Source organism: Pteronotus mesoamericanus, unplaced genomic scaffold (assembly GCF_021234165.1).
Source record: "Pteronotus mesoamericanus isolate MK-2021 breed Mesoamerican mustached bat unplaced genomic scaffold, CSHL_Meso_final contig_947, whole genome shotgun sequence".
NCBI lineage: Eukaryota > Metazoa > Chordata > Mammalia > Chiroptera > Mormoopidae > Pteronotus > Pteronotus mesoamericanus.
Window position 1 is genome coordinate 657,501 of NW_026555287.1, and position 14,231 is coordinate 671,731.

General features: G+C 60.3%; 1 protein-coding gene across 1 annotated transcript in view; it reads left to right on the forward strand.

The window, feature by feature from the left end:
• Positions 1-14,222, forward strand: part of RHBDF1 (rhomboid 5 homolog 1) — a 15,024-nt gene extending 802 nt beyond the window's left edge. Inside the window, exons 2-18 of the mRNA XM_054586765.1 lie at positions 7,170-7,310; positions 7,380-7,510; positions 8,460-8,673; positions 9,110-9,319; positions 9,392-9,514; positions 9,587-9,744; positions 10,178-10,435; positions 10,544-10,655; positions 10,779-10,853; positions 10,942-11,103; positions 11,693-11,793; positions 11,944-12,007; positions 12,396-12,490; positions 12,725-12,800; positions 12,881-12,981; positions 13,092-13,245; positions 13,378-14,222. Of these exons, the coding sequence (XP_054442740.1) occupies positions 7,194-7,310; positions 7,380-7,510; positions 8,460-8,673; positions 9,110-9,319; positions 9,392-9,514; positions 9,587-9,744; positions 10,178-10,435; positions 10,544-10,655; positions 10,779-10,853; positions 10,942-11,103; positions 11,693-11,793; positions 11,944-12,007; positions 12,396-12,490; positions 12,725-12,800; positions 12,881-12,981; positions 13,092-13,245; positions 13,378-13,797 (2,571 nt within the window). The 5' untranslated portion in view covers positions 7,170-7,193 and the 3' untranslated portion in view covers positions 13,798-14,222. The remainder of the gene's footprint in view (positions 1-7,169; positions 7,311-7,379; positions 7,511-8,459; positions 8,674-9,109; positions 9,320-9,391; positions 9,515-9,586; positions 9,745-10,177; positions 10,436-10,543; positions 10,656-10,778; positions 10,854-10,941; positions 11,104-11,692; positions 11,794-11,943; positions 12,008-12,395; positions 12,491-12,724; positions 12,801-12,880; positions 12,982-13,091; positions 13,246-13,377) is intronic.
• Positions 14,223-14,231: the final 9 nt, after the last annotated feature.

Below are 14,231 nucleotides of genomic sequence, written 5' to 3' on the forward strand. Positions count from 1 at the left end.
ACAGGCCTTGGGTTGGCTGGGGAGATGGAGGGACCCCAGCTACTCAGGGCAGGGGGTGAGTGCTCCCTGTCTGCCCTGCTGGGGGCTTGCCTGTGGGGCTGAGTAGGGGGGATGGGCAGGGAGTCCCGCGTCTGGAAGCCCTGCTCTGTGCTAGGAAAGCCCCCCCTTCCCCCACACTCACACCTTGGGACTTCCTGGCAGAGAAGATTCAAGGATGAAACTGGCTTTTCAGGTTTGGCCCAGCTAGATGCTGGGTTCTCCCCACCCCCGTGGCACCAGCCTTAGCCCCCTGTCCCCCACCCAGAGATTGGGAGAAACCTAGTGAACCAAGTAGCTGGCTGTGGCCCTAGGGGTTCCTGAGGCTGAGCCCCTTGACACCAGGAGTCATTCTGGGCAATCTGGGCCCTTTTGCCTGAGAACTGGACAGGGACTAACAGGGGGCCACAGGAGTCATGTGGCCCCAGATTGACGGTGTCAGGCCTCAGGCCCCTTCCCAGCCCCTTAAAGCAGCTTCCGTTGGCTGAGCCACCTCCCATTGCACAGATAGACGACCAAGGGCAGCGGAGCTGGAGTGTTGCTATGATCAGTATCCCTCACCCAGTGTCATTGTGCCGGCCAGACAAACCCCTGCCTTTGGGGGCTCACATTCAAGGGGCACCCTTGGTTCAGAGAGAGTCACCCAGGTCTCCCCCTCCTTTCAGGTACCTCTTAGGGTCTTCTCGGTTCCAGTTGCTGCTCAGGGTGGCACCCTCACCCCCATTGCTGCTCTCCCCGGATGCATGGGGCTCCTCGATACCGGGCTCCAATTTCCCCACACCGGTGTCTGTGACAGGATCGACTTTCTGTCCAAGGATCGGATTCCTTGGCTTCTGCCTATTTTCTGGGTTGGGTGTGTTTGAGGGTGACTTCCTCTCCCTGAACTGAGATGCTCTGGGTTGGAGAGGGTGGAGGAAGGGCCCAGCGGGGCCTGGCAGCCCTCCATAGCCTGAGGCACCCAGGGGTCTGCCCCTTACCTTGGGGGCTGTGGCCAGGGCCAGTGAGGCAGGCCCCCAGGCCCCCTCTTCCCCCAGCTCCTGGACAGACATGGCTCAAGGCTTTATACCCCCTTGGAGGCAATGAGTGGCCTCAGGCGGTGAGTGGCCTCTCTGAGCCTCGGATTCCTTATCTGTAAGACGGACACAGAGAACCTCTCCCAAGGCTTGTGCCAGTTCAGCCGTCAGTCAGGGGTCTTTGGTGTGAGGCAGGTGTGTCAGGATTTGATGACCGAAGCCAGCTCTGCTCTGGTAACAGACATCAGGGAGCTGGCTTCTCCTGGTGGGGCTGGTCCAGCAGCCGGTGCGTCCTAGGAGGGTGTCGCTAAGCCCTGAGGGTGTCTGGGCACCAGGGAGTACGCGTGTGGAGTCAATCAGGGGCACTTACGGAGGGGTGCTGACTGGTGGCTAGATGTGTTGATGGGATATGGGCCTTTTTCCTCTGCAGTTTGAGGGGCTGATATCGCCTAACTCCTGAGATGCACTAACCGCAGATTGCCACACCCACAGTCTGTTATAGCTGAGTCTCAGCCCCTACCCCCTTGCTGACTGTGGCATGGACAGGTAGGTCCTTCGACCTCTCTGAGCCTCGGGGCTCCCCAAGCCCGGGGTATGTCTGCCTCTGTCTGACCCAGCGGGGTTAGGGGCTTTAATCCGGGCCGTTGGTAACCCCTTGACCCACCTGTGCCTGCTGAGCCTTTGGACAGTGCCTCCTCCACGGGGCTAGTGCTCCCTTACCTACCCGGTGCACCACCCTCTCAGGTCAGGTCCCCACACCTTCAGGGCTTCCTCTAGCAGGAAGATTCTTGGCCTCTGTTGTTGGCCCTCTGCACGCTCCTCTGGGGCGACAACCGGCGGTGGGTGACATGGGGAGGCAGGGATTTGACGTGCCCTTCTGATGGGTAGAGGGCACCATGCAGGTCATTGGCCAGGTCTCAGGCCTGCCCGGCTTCCCTCTGAGGGCTGAGGAGGGTTGAGGGCCTGGCCTATATCCTTCCCAATATAATGCCATTTGCAGATGAGGCTAAGAAGCCCAGAAAGGTGACTTTTGCTTTACCATCCAGGAGCATGTGGTGGAGAAGGACTAGATTCTGAGCTCCAGGCAGCTGATGATCCCCTCTCCCAAGGGAGACCTGGGTTGGGCATTAGATAAGGGGTCAAAGAGAAGACTGAGGATCAGAGATCAGGGCTCTAGTGGGGAGGTTGAAGGAGCTGGCTTCTCCTGGAACCATGCTCAGGTGAACTGGGGACACGTTGGGGCAAGTGTCCTGGGGTGGGGCCCGTTGCTCCAGCTGACCTCAGTGGTGGGCGGTCTCTTGGGCTGGGCAGGACAGGGAGCCCATGCTTGGCAGGTCTGGTCCTGGGGCTGGGCTATCCCGGCCTCTGTGACTTGGCCTCTGTCTACCCCTTATGATCCTGCCAATGTGCGGGAAAGGCCTGAGTGCAGCGGTGGCGGCTGCTCACACCTGAGGATCCAGCTTCACACCGGCCGTGGCCGCTGGCCAGGCCCGGGCAGGCCGGAACTTCTCCCCAGTCTCCTCTGCCTCTTGGCCCATCTTCCCAAACAGGGCATCCCTAAAGGGTTCCGGCCCCCGTTTCCCCCATGACTCCTGCTCACCGCACATACTCTTGGGCCCTCTTACCCCCGGGCTCGCTGCCCTTCCTTTGGCTTCCTCGCTTAGGTTGCTCCCCAGAGCCGGCAGGCGTCGCCAGCCTTTCTGCTTCTTGAGCACGTGCTATGTGGCAAGAGCTGCTGTGGCCCCCGGCCTCCCTACCCTGGCTCCTGCTCCCTGGCCCCTCCTGCACCCTTGCACGGCGCCAGCTTGAAGGATCCTCAGCCAGCCCCAGAGCAGGAACCTGGGTCAGTGGGACCCTCCTCCTGCTCCCCACCCATCCCTTCGCCCTAAGGCTGCAGCAACTCCCACCCCCTCACTGCCGCTTAAAGCGGCCCCAGGGGTCCTGTGACTCTGCCGGGCCCTCTCGACCGTAGCTCGTCTTGCCCCACAGTCGTCCTGAGCTGTTCCCGGTGCCTGGGGTGCAGCGCCCTGAGGTGGTGCAGATTCGCTTTTTGTCCCCCTGTGGGGTTGGGTCCCCACCGTTGGCATTCACTTTGTCAGCAATTCTCACTTTACTTCCAGATGCTCCTTTGGGTGTCTCCTGATGGGCTAGGCCCCGGGTGGGCAGCCATGGATTTTGCCAGAGTGACTCAGATGCCGTGTGACCCCAGGCAGCCAGGCTGTGGTTTCTCCCTGTGCTGAGGGGTCAGGGGAGAGGAGATGCTGTTGGGATTTCCACCACGAGGGGCTGTCTGGGAACAAGAGCCCACTGTGTGCCTAGGGGAGGCCTGGACACTGAGCCACTGTGTCCTCTGGACAGGCACTGCACCCCTCCCCAGGCCGGACTCTTTGTCCAGACTGGGCCTGCCCCTCCCCCACACCCTTGAGTCCTAGTGTGGAGCCCTCCTTGTGAGTCCCACCCACTTGAGGCCCAGATGGGGAACTGGGCACACAGGATGAGGCTGGGCTGGGCGTCCTGGAGCTGCAGGGGCTACAGAGCTCCCTCCTGTCGCTGCCCCAAACACAGGAGGGATTTGGGTGGAGGCGAGGGACACCAGCACATCTGGGTATACCAGCAGGGAGCTGGCGCCTCCTTCGTGAGCCCCAGGGCCCTGTGTTCCTGGGCAGACTGTGGGCCTGGGCCTGCAGGGGCTGGGGGGTGGTGCCCAGCTGCCTGTACACGCTGACCACCCTCTTCCGCGCCCCGTGCTTGTGCCATTCCTGCCCCGCCATGATCATACAGTCAGCTCCTCCTCCCCGACCCAAATAAAGGGTCATCTTCAGGAGTCTCCCATTACCCAGATCACGGGGATCAATAGGATCTACTAGCCTATGCACCGAACGACCAGTGTTTACCTGGCAGTGGCTCTGGAGCACTGTGACGGGGCAGCACACACGTGGGCGAACTGCTGAGCTGTCCTAGGGGATCCAGGGCCAGGAGTGCCTGTCAGGGGCAGGCAGCCTGACTGAGCTCGGGGAGTATGCACGTGCAGGGGCAGGGCCCTGAGATAGGAGGGAACCAGCTGTCAGGAGAGCCAGGGGGTGGCGCTGGGCAGTGGGGGCCATGGGATGTCGGGTCTGTGTGTGGTGGGGCGAGCCAATCAATCAGCTGGCCAAGAGTCCTTGTACTGCTGGGTGGACAACCGGCTAAGAGCACCTGGGTGTGCTGGGCTTGCGTGGGGAGGCGCATGGGGAGGCCAGCCCCCCAGCGCCCAGGCCACACATTCCCAGCCGTGGCCCCAGGTGCCACTCTTGGCCCTGTACCTCTGTGGACTTCGCAGGGACTCCGCCAGAAGCAGTGGCTCGCTTGGCAGGCGAGAACTCTGAGGCCGCACGAGGCACCTGGTGGCTGGATGGCAGGACGGACTGCAGGCAGCACAGCTGCCCCATCTGCAATGCCAAGGGGGTTCCCGTCCTGTCTGCGTTCCCACCCATAAGGCTCCACAGGGTCCAGCACAGTGTCGCGCATCAGATCGCCTGGATCACCTCCTGGCAGGCGTGGCTTGGCTGTGGCTCACAGGGCGCGCCGGGACGCTGTCGCAGCGCCGCAGGGCGCGGAAGCCCCCATCTGATCATCGTCCGTCTTCCCGACATGCCTGATACTGTCTGAAATTCCACCCCTAGTGCTTGGGACCCAAGGCTGCCCTTCCCAGTCACTTCCCTACCAGCGGGGGGATCTTAAAATCTCCACGGCCTGTGACGGGGGTGCTGGCGGGTGCCGACCACACCAGCAAATACACAGGCCCGGGCTGGGCTCGCGATGTGAGTTGGATGAGTGCCGGTCTCCTGGGTCCGGTCCCTGAGAGACCCGTCTTCAGGATGCCTTCATTGGACACTGCCCCCCACCAGACCCTGCCTGCCTCTGTCCCCCTGCAGGGACCCCTTCGTCTGACCCCATCATGTGGGGATCAGCATGGGCAGGGGGCCCAGAAGGGATTCTCAGTGATGTACGAACAAATGCTGCCTTCAGCCCTTGCCCTGAGATTATACCAGATGAAGGTGGGGGAAAGGGGCTTGGCTCTGAGGGGGCTACCTGAATGGAGAGACCCCTGGATGCACAGTCAGAGAAGGGGTAGGACCATGGGGGGTGGAGTAGGACCTGGGAGAAGGCATCTCCGAAGGACTCCTTCCCACCGAGCCTGTTCCTGGTTGGTGTAGCGCAAGTGGGAGCTGTGAGCAGTGTCTGGGGACGGTCCCTAACTGGTATAGGGCCAGGTGGAGTATAAGTGATGAGTAGTGTCACTATAGGGGTAATAGGATCTGTGAGCAGTGTCCTGGCCCTAGCCCTGGTCCTGCCAGAGCCAGGAGGAACTGTGAGTAGCATTCTGGGCTCGGCCCGTTTGGTGTAAGGCCAGTAGGAGCTGCCAGCCACATCCTGGCCTGGCCCACACTCGATATAGGGCCAGGAGGAGCTATGAGCAGCATCCAGGGCTGTTTTTGGTCTATATAATAACCAGTGGCAGCTGTGAGAACTGTCCCAGTCCTGTCCCTGGTTTGCTCAGGGACACGAGGAGCAGTGCCCAGCACTCTGTGCCCTCCCTGGCCTTTGTCGGAGTGAGAGCAAACCGCTTCCTGGGATGGTCCCAGGTCAATGTAGAGCCAGAGTTGCTCTGGGGAGGGTCCTGGCCCTTCCCTGGTCTGTGTGAGACCAGTCGGAGCTGTGAGCAGTGTCTGGGGACTGTCCTCAGTTATGCTACCCTGAAGATGTGACTTTGAGCAAGTCAAGCCTCGGTTCGCTAGGCCTCAGTTTCCTCATTTCTAAGGTATGGGTGGGGCCTTCTCTATATTTACTCCAAGTGGTTGGGAGGGAGGCTCAGGAGTGGAAGCTGTTCCTAGGGGTGTTGGTGGGTGGGTTACAGACCTGTTGGGATCTGAATCCTTTTGAGGAGGCTGAGGAATTTTGGAGTCTGTCCTTATTGGTTGTCTACTCCCCTGGTATCTGTGTCTCCCATTGTGCTCAGGGAACCCTCCCAATTCTGTTTTCGTATCCTCTGTTGTCCTCCTTTGGGAAGGGGGATCCACACCCGCCCTGAAAGTGGTGCTTTGTAAGGGGGGAAATAGAACGCCAAGTGAGCCATGGTCACGTGGCCTCTGCTTCCCAGTTCCATGGCGAGGCAGTGGTGGCCCAGACCAAACCCTGGACTCCCTGCTCTGGGTCCTGGTCCCTGGGCCCTTCCTCGGCGCCTAAGTGATAGATTGCGGACTCGGTCCCAGATGCTTAGGTTTGGGTCTGGTCAATCAGCCCTCCCACGGCTGAGTTGCTTTGCTGCTCTTTCTGGGTGCATGGCACCCCCTGGTGGTCATGACAGAGTCTGCACCCAGTGGGTTTCAGGAGGCCCTGCTGCAGCAACAGCTCTCAGACCCTGGGAAGCCACACGGCAACTCCTGTGTGACATGGAGCCTTTATACACTCCGGCTGTGGATGTAGTGGGCCCTCGGTCTCCGGAGCAGCTGGAATGGTGGTTGAGAGGGTGAAGTCTGAGGTTTGCCTGGTGTGCAGACTGGGCAAGCCCCTCAGCCTGCCGTGGCCCTCATGCTCACCCAGACCTCTGCTCTGGCAGTTCCTTGCACCAGGAACAGCCCTCCCCCTCAGCCTTGCTAACCTACCTGATCTCTTCCTTGGAGCCTTTCCTCAGATGTCGCCTCACAGGGAGGCATCTCTGCCCCTGGCAATAGTAACGTGCTGATTTTGTCCCTATTACACTTCGCATCTTTTGACATAGTGTTATTTACTGACAGGTTTATTGTTTGTTTGGACTAATAGCTCCAGGAGGGCAGGGATTTTGTCTGTTTTTGGTTTCTTTCTTTCTCCACCAATGTGTCCCAAGCACCAGAAAGTGACTCATAGTAGTTGCCACATAAATTCATATTGTCTGAGGATCTAGTATGTGCCCAGCACTGTGTGTCGGTATGAACGAGGCAGGGACAGGGCACATCAGTGTTGAGCACACAGGGCTTCAGCACCAGGAGCCGCAGCCGCCCCTGGGAGGGTTATCACTGCTCCTCCTTTCTCCTGGGTCTGGGCCCAAGGAACTTCCAGACACCTGTCGGCCTGTTGTTGAATAACACACTGCACCCCCAGGCCCACGTCGCCGCACCTGGAACCATGAGCGAGGCCCGCAGGGACAGCACGAGCAGCCTGCAGCGCAAGAAGCCACCCTGGCTGAAGCTGGACATTCCGGTTGCGGCGCCCCCTGTGGCAGAGGAACCCAGCTTCCTGCAGGTAGGCCCCGGCCAGCACGGGCTGTGGGTGCATCCTGTCCAGCCCCCTCACCATGACCCCCTTGCCCAGCCCCTGAGACGCCAGGCTTTCCTGCGGAGCGTGAGTATGCCGGCTGAAACGGCCCACGTCCCGTCGCCATACCATGAGCCCCGCCGGCCGGTGCTGCAGCGCCAGACATCCATCACACAGACCATCCGCAGGTACGACACTCTGCCTTGCTGCTCTGTGGGTTGAGGGCTGGGGGCTGGTGGGACAGAGGCAGGTATACAGGGTCCCCTTTAGATACTGAGGCTGCGAATGGGGCAAGGGCCCCTCCTGTCTCGGCTCTGTCCCCAGTCGTGTTCCCCGCGTCACCCTGCCCTCCTCCTGCTTTGGGGACTGACTCCTCTCACCTACCACCCTTCTCGGCTGCCCCCAGCACTTGCTCTCTCCTTCTCTGTCTCCCCCACCCCACTGCTCTGGCTCCTGAACAGCCGCCAGGTGCGCTTTGGGCGCGTCCACACTCTGCCCCTCTTGGGTTCCCCTGCTGCCCGCAGGGCCCTCCCGCATCGCCGGTCTCTCTCTCGGTCCCTGCTCAGGTACCTCGGGCAGGGTGTGAGTGCATTAGTGTCGGCTGGTGTGTGCATGGCTTGGGGCCTCTTGGGAGCTGGCAGCATGGTTCGCATTCCCTGGGGCTCCTAATGGCAGGTGCTGGCAGCGTTTCCACTTGCATGTCCAAGGACTGTGGGCAACCTGCCTGGACTTGCAGTGCCCGGTGCTTGAGTTCCATGGTATCCAAGGTCAAGCTGCTGCCCAGGGCTAAGCCCTCCCTGGATGAGCTAAGGGCTGAGCTCTGAGCACCGTCTCTGGACTCCGTGTCTCCCCACAAACCCCCCTGTCAGAGATGGGGTGTGGGCCTGGGTAAAATACTCATCTGGACAAGGCCTATTATCTGCGGTTCTAGTGGGAATTTGGAGTTGGCTAATCGTTTAGGGGGCAACCAGGGCTGGAACCCACTCATCATCTTCACTGGACCCAGCCCAACTGGACCCCAGACCCTGGAGCGACGGAGGCCGGGGCTGAAGCATGCTACCCAGGCGGGGGGCCTCTGAGGCCCCTGCTGGGGAGGGAGAGATCTGGCTTCCCCTTGCTGAGTCCCTCCCGTGGCAGGGGCACAGCTGACTGGTTTGGAGTGAGCAAGGACAGTGACAGCACCCAGAAGTGGCAGCGCAAGAGCATTCGTCACTGCAGTCAGCGCTATGGAAAGCTGAAGCCCCAGGTCATCCGGGAGCTAGACCTGCCTAGCCAGGACAATGTGTCACTGACCAGCACTGAGACGCCCCCTCCGCTGTATGTTGGACCATGCCAGCTGGGCATGCAAAAGGTATGCCTGTCCCGTGCTGCCTCCCAAACGCCTCTCACCCTGCTCCCCTGGGCTGGGGCTGGGAACACAGCCAACCTGAGCAGAGGAGGTTCCTTGAAGCTCATGGTCTGGGAGGGTGGTCGGATGGTCCCATAGACACCTACGGTACTTTCTGGTAAGGGAGGCTTGGGGGATGGGACAGGTTCCTGGGACTGGATCCTGGGGCCAGCTCTGGGTGGGAGAGCATCCCAGGGTGAAGAGCAGCGTAAAGGCACGAGCGGGGAGGGGGACCCCTCTGGGTGCAGAGGGGTGGGGGTGGTACCCGCAGCTGTGCAGGCACCTACTGGAGTGGGAGGGGTAGCAGCTGTGTGTTCTCCACAGTGGGGCTCGGGTAGGGAAGGAGCCTCTGGGGTGATGACCCAGCCCCCCGACTCCTGCGTCTCCTCCCCTCCGCCAGATCATAGACCCCCTGGCCCGGGGCCGGGCCTTCCGCATGGCGGATGACACCGCCGATGGCCTGAGTACCCCGCACACGCCCGTCACTCCGGGTGCTGCCTCCCTCTGCTCCTTCTCCAGCTCCCGCTCGGGTTTCAACCGGCTTCCACGGCGGCGCAAGCGTGAGTCTGTGGCCAAGATGAGCTTCCGGGCAGCTGCAGCGCTGGTGAAGGTGGGTGCAGGGGCTGGGATTGGGGTGGGGCTGACCTGGTCGCGTGCCACATGCTCACCTCCTCGCTGGCAGGGTCGCTCAGTTAGGGATGGCACATTGCGCCGGGTGCAGCGCCGAAGCTTCACCCCTGCCAGCTTCCTGGAGGAGGACACCGCTGACTTCCCCGACGAGCTGGACACCTCCTTCTTTGCCCGGGTAAGAGCACAGGGGTGTCACCCTGGAACCCTCCACTTCTGTGTTCCAACCTGACCGTGCGTGTTTGCTCAGGAAGGTGTCCTTCACGAGGAGCTGTCCACATATCCAGACGAGGTGTTTGAGTCCCCGTCGGAGGCAGCTCTCAAGGACTGGGAGAAAGCCCCGGACCAGGCAGACATGACAGGAGGGGCCCTGGACCGCACAGAGCTGGAGCGCAGCCACCTGATGCTGTGAGTGGCAGCGGTATGGGGGTTGGGCGTCGGGGTTGGGGGCAGAGGTCAGGAACAGTTGGGCCCTAGGGCCGGATGCCCTGGAGGGCTGTGGGAAGGGGTCCCCTTGGCTGCTGTGGCCAGATGACCCAGGGCTAGGCTCCATTCAAGTCTCAGCTGCCCACCTGTGGAAGAGAAGTGCAATCCCAGAACCCTCAGGCTGGACAGAATTCAGCCGGGAGGCCAGGGAGCTGCTCCTAGGCCTGGTCCCGGCTATCTGCCGTCTCTGGAGGGGCTCAGGATTGCTCTTTACTGGTAAGGAGGAGGGTGCACAGAGTCTTCACCACTACGTGGGAGCGAGATAGAGATGGAAGGTCGCCGTCGTCCTGCCTGGGCCAGATTGCAGCAGGACTGAGGGTCTGGTATGGAAAGTGACCATGCCTCTCCCCGCCAGGCCCCTGGAACGTGGCTGGCGGAAGCAGAAGGAGGGTGGCACCGTGGCCCCGCAGCCCAGGGTGCGGCTGCGTCAGGAGGTGGTGAGCACAGCAGGGCAGCGGAGGGGCCAGCGTATTGCTATGCCGGTGCGCAAGTTCTTCGCCCGGGAGAAGAGACCTTATGGGCTGGGCATGGTGGGGCGGCTAACCAACCGTACCTACCGCAAGCGGATTGACAGCTATGTCAAACGCCAGATCGAGGACATGGACGACCACAGGTAGGCATGGAGGGGCTGTGGCTTGTGGCAAGCAAGACTCAGGATTGGGGTGGGGGCCCAGGGTTGGAGATGCCACCTTCCCCACCTCTGCCTATGCTCTGCCCGCAGGCCCTTCTTTACCTACTGGCTCACCTTCGTGCACTCACTGGTCACCATTCTAGCTGTGTGCATCTATGGCATCGCACCTGTGGGCTTCTCGCAGCATGAGACCGTGGACTCGGTGAGCCCCAGCGCCCTTTCGGGGCCTAGACCAGTGAAGTCTGGGCTCTGGACTCCCTCCCATCCACTCTGGAAGAAGAGGGCCTGAGCGGGCTTCTTCTGATCTTGTTCCCCAACTTCCCAGGTGCTGCGGAACCGTGGGGTCTATGAGAATGTCAAGTACGTGCAGCAGGAGAACTTCTGGATCGGGCCCAGCTCGGTGAGGGAGGAGCCTGGCGGGGCGGGAGGGCAAGGCCTCTGGGCTGGCAGCTGACCAGGGCTCCAGCTGCACATTCTGCTCCCCGTAGGAGGCTCTCATTCACCTGGGTGCCAAGTTCTCACCCTGCATGCGCCAGGATCCGCAGGTGCATAGTTTCATCCTTGCTGCGCGGGAGCGGGAGAAGCACTCAGCCTGCTGCGTGCGCAATGATCGGTCAGGCTGCGTGCAGACCTCGGAGGAGGAGTGCTCGGTGTGTGCCCCTGCCCGCAACTCATGCCCTTGCAACTCTGCACCGCGTTTCTGGTTCTGTTGCGACTTCAGATGGAGCTGGTTGAGTTGTTCTTTACCCTACGTCTTGGCACATTACACCTTCTGTTTGTGTGACGTCCCTCACATAATATTCATTCCCTTTTATCCCCCAACTCCTCCATCTCAGCCCGTAGACAGTCTTTGTGATTTGGGTGTGCTCTTTCTGTGTGTCTTGTTTTCGCGCGTGTCTTAAGTTTACATAACTGGTATTGCCTTATTTTTTCCACTAACCAATTACAAAAAAAAGATTCACCCAAGTTTCTACTACATCCTTTTTATGAGGAGGTGCCAGCGTTTATACCCGTCCCTGATTTTGGACACAGGTTTTTGATTTTACACTGATAAGAATTATGTTCTTGAGCTTGTAACAGAATCTCCCCCTATGCACACACATTTCCAGTGTAGACATTTACAGATCTTGGGTTGTGGCCTAGGAAGGTCTCAGTGGTTTTGTTTTTTATTCCCGCCTTCTGGAGACTGTGCCGGGTGAGGGGCGGGCTCTGACCAGGGGCTGACCTTTCTCCCCACAGTCCACGCTGGCAGTGTGGGTGAAGTGGCCTTTACATCCCAGCGTCCCAGACCTCGCCGGCCACAAGAGGCAGTTCGGTTCTGTCTGTCACCAGGACCCCAGGTCAGTCCTGCTGGCCCTGACCCTCCCTCCCTTTGCCCATGTCTCCCTGAGTAGTGGGGGGAGGTGTAGCTGCTCCCTGCGTGGCGTCGGGTGGAAGGGTGACAATGCCAAGGGCAAAGATGGGTCTGACCACCTACTGGGCTCATGCAGGGTGTGTGATGAGCCCTCTTCTGAGGACCCCCATGAGTGGCCAGATGACATCACCAAGTGGCCGGTGAGCTGGGACAGAGAATGTTGGGATTGGGGACTCACGTGTATCATGGGGTGGGGGGAATCCACACCTCACCCATTTGTGAGGCCTGGAGGTCCCCATTGTGGGACCAGCCTGTCTTCAGATGTAATGCCTTTGGTCTTCGCCTCGCCTGTCCTTCCACCAACACTTGCCTCTCTGAGCACATAGTCAGAACCAGGTCGAGGCTTGGGAGGTCCAATGACATTATTTCAATTTGAAAACTGAGGCTTAGGATGCAGTAGCTTGCTTGAAGTCAAAGCCTGTTTTCTATTGTAGGACCCTGTCCACCTTTGCCCCAACCCCCAAAGCATGGTGTGGGGCCCAGGGTTGGAGGAGGCCCCTACCCAATTCATCCCCATTTGTGACCCAGATATGCACCAAAAACAGCGCTGGGAACCACACCAACCACCCGCACATGGACTGTGTCATCACAGGCCGGCCCTGCTGCATCGGCACCAAGGGCAGGTAGGCGTGCCTGGGCGCACAGCGCTGCCTTGGGGCCCTGTGCTTCTCCCCTCTCTCGAAATAGCGCGAGATACCAAGGGGTGTGGGGTGAAAGGGTCTGGACTTATCCAGGGGCAACTAAGATGGGTGAGTGGGGCTGAAACCTAGGCCTGGGGGGTGTAATCAGGTTCCTCTGCCCCTGGGCTCTAGCCGTCCCCCTCTGCAAGTCTTCCCAACCCTGACTTGCCTTCCCAGGTGTGAGATCACCTCCCGGGAGTACTGTGATTTCATGAGGGGCTACTTCCACGAGGAGGCCACACTCTGCTCTCAGGTAGGCATCCAGGGCAAGTGTCCTTCCCCTCTTCCCCTCCCCCACAGCCAGGGAAAGTGCTGACAGGCCACTCCGCACAGGTGCACTGCATGGATGACGTGTGTGGGCTCCTGCCCTTCCTCAACCCTGAGGTGCCCGACCAGTTCTACCGCCTATGGCTGTCCCTCTTCTTGCACGCTGGGCAAGTGACACCATATGGACTGAGCAGGGTTGGGTGGTCTTGGGGACCCCATGAGTGGCTGGCTGGGCGGGTGGCCTTCCCCGCTGAGTGTCCCTCTCCCCACCTCACAGCATCCTGCACTGCCTGGTGTCCGTCTGCTTCCAGATGACTGTCCTGAGGGACCTGGAGAAGCTAGCAGGCTGGCACCGCATAGCCATCATCTACCTGTTGAGCGGTGTCACCGGTAACCTGGCCAGTGCCATTTTCCTGCCATACCGGGCAGAGGTAAGGCTGCCCCCCCTGGTTCTAGCCTGGGAGCATCTCCATTGGCTCCTCAATCCTGCTGTGCTCTGGGTCATGGGAGGTGGGATGGCTACGGGTCCAGGGGTCCAGCTCAGCATCCCCACTGCCCCCCAGGTGGGCCCGGCTGGCTCGCAGTTCGGCATCCTGGCGTGCCTCTTCGTGGAGCTCTTTCAGAGCTGGCAGATTCTGGCTCGGCCCTGGCGTGCCTTCTTCAAGCTGTTGGCGGTGGTGCTCTTCCTCTTCACCTTTGGGCTGCTGCCCTGGATCGACAACTTTGCCCACATCTCAGGCTTCGTCAGTGGCCTCTTCCTCTCCTTTGCCTTCCTGCCTTACATCAGCTTCGGCAAGTTCGACCTGTACCGTAAACGCTGCCAGATCATCATCTTCCAGGTGGTCTTCCTGGGCCTCCTGGCTGGCCTGGTGGTCCTCTTCTACTTCTACCCTGTGCGCTGTGAGTGGTGTGAGTTCCTCACCTGCATCCCCTTCACCGACAAGTTCTGTGAGAAATATGAGCTGGATGCCCAGCTTCACTGAGCTGGAGGGGGTGTAGGGGCCGCAGGCCTCCAGCAGGCTGGAGCCAGGCAGACTGTCCACCCTGAGCCTCACAGGCCACGGGACTTTGTCGAGCAAGCCCTGTGGGCATCCTGCCTGTTTCCTGGACATAGACCTCTTGTGCCTTGTTCACTGCTGTTGAACCTCTTGTACTTCTGGGCATTTATTACTAGTTCCTGTGATTACCTTCTAACTAGTCTCTTGACGACCACCTCATGTGGCCAATAAATGGACTGGGAGCGTTTTAGCTGCCACTAACTTGACCAGAGCTGCCTTCTCCTTTCTGAAAGTGTCCAAGACACCTCGCCCCGCTCCTGCAGTGAAGTCCTTAAGCCAGGCGGACCCGCCTTGCTCCCCTTCCTTAGAGTGACTGATAGCCACAGACCCCTGGATAAGCTGTCACATTCCCCCCACAC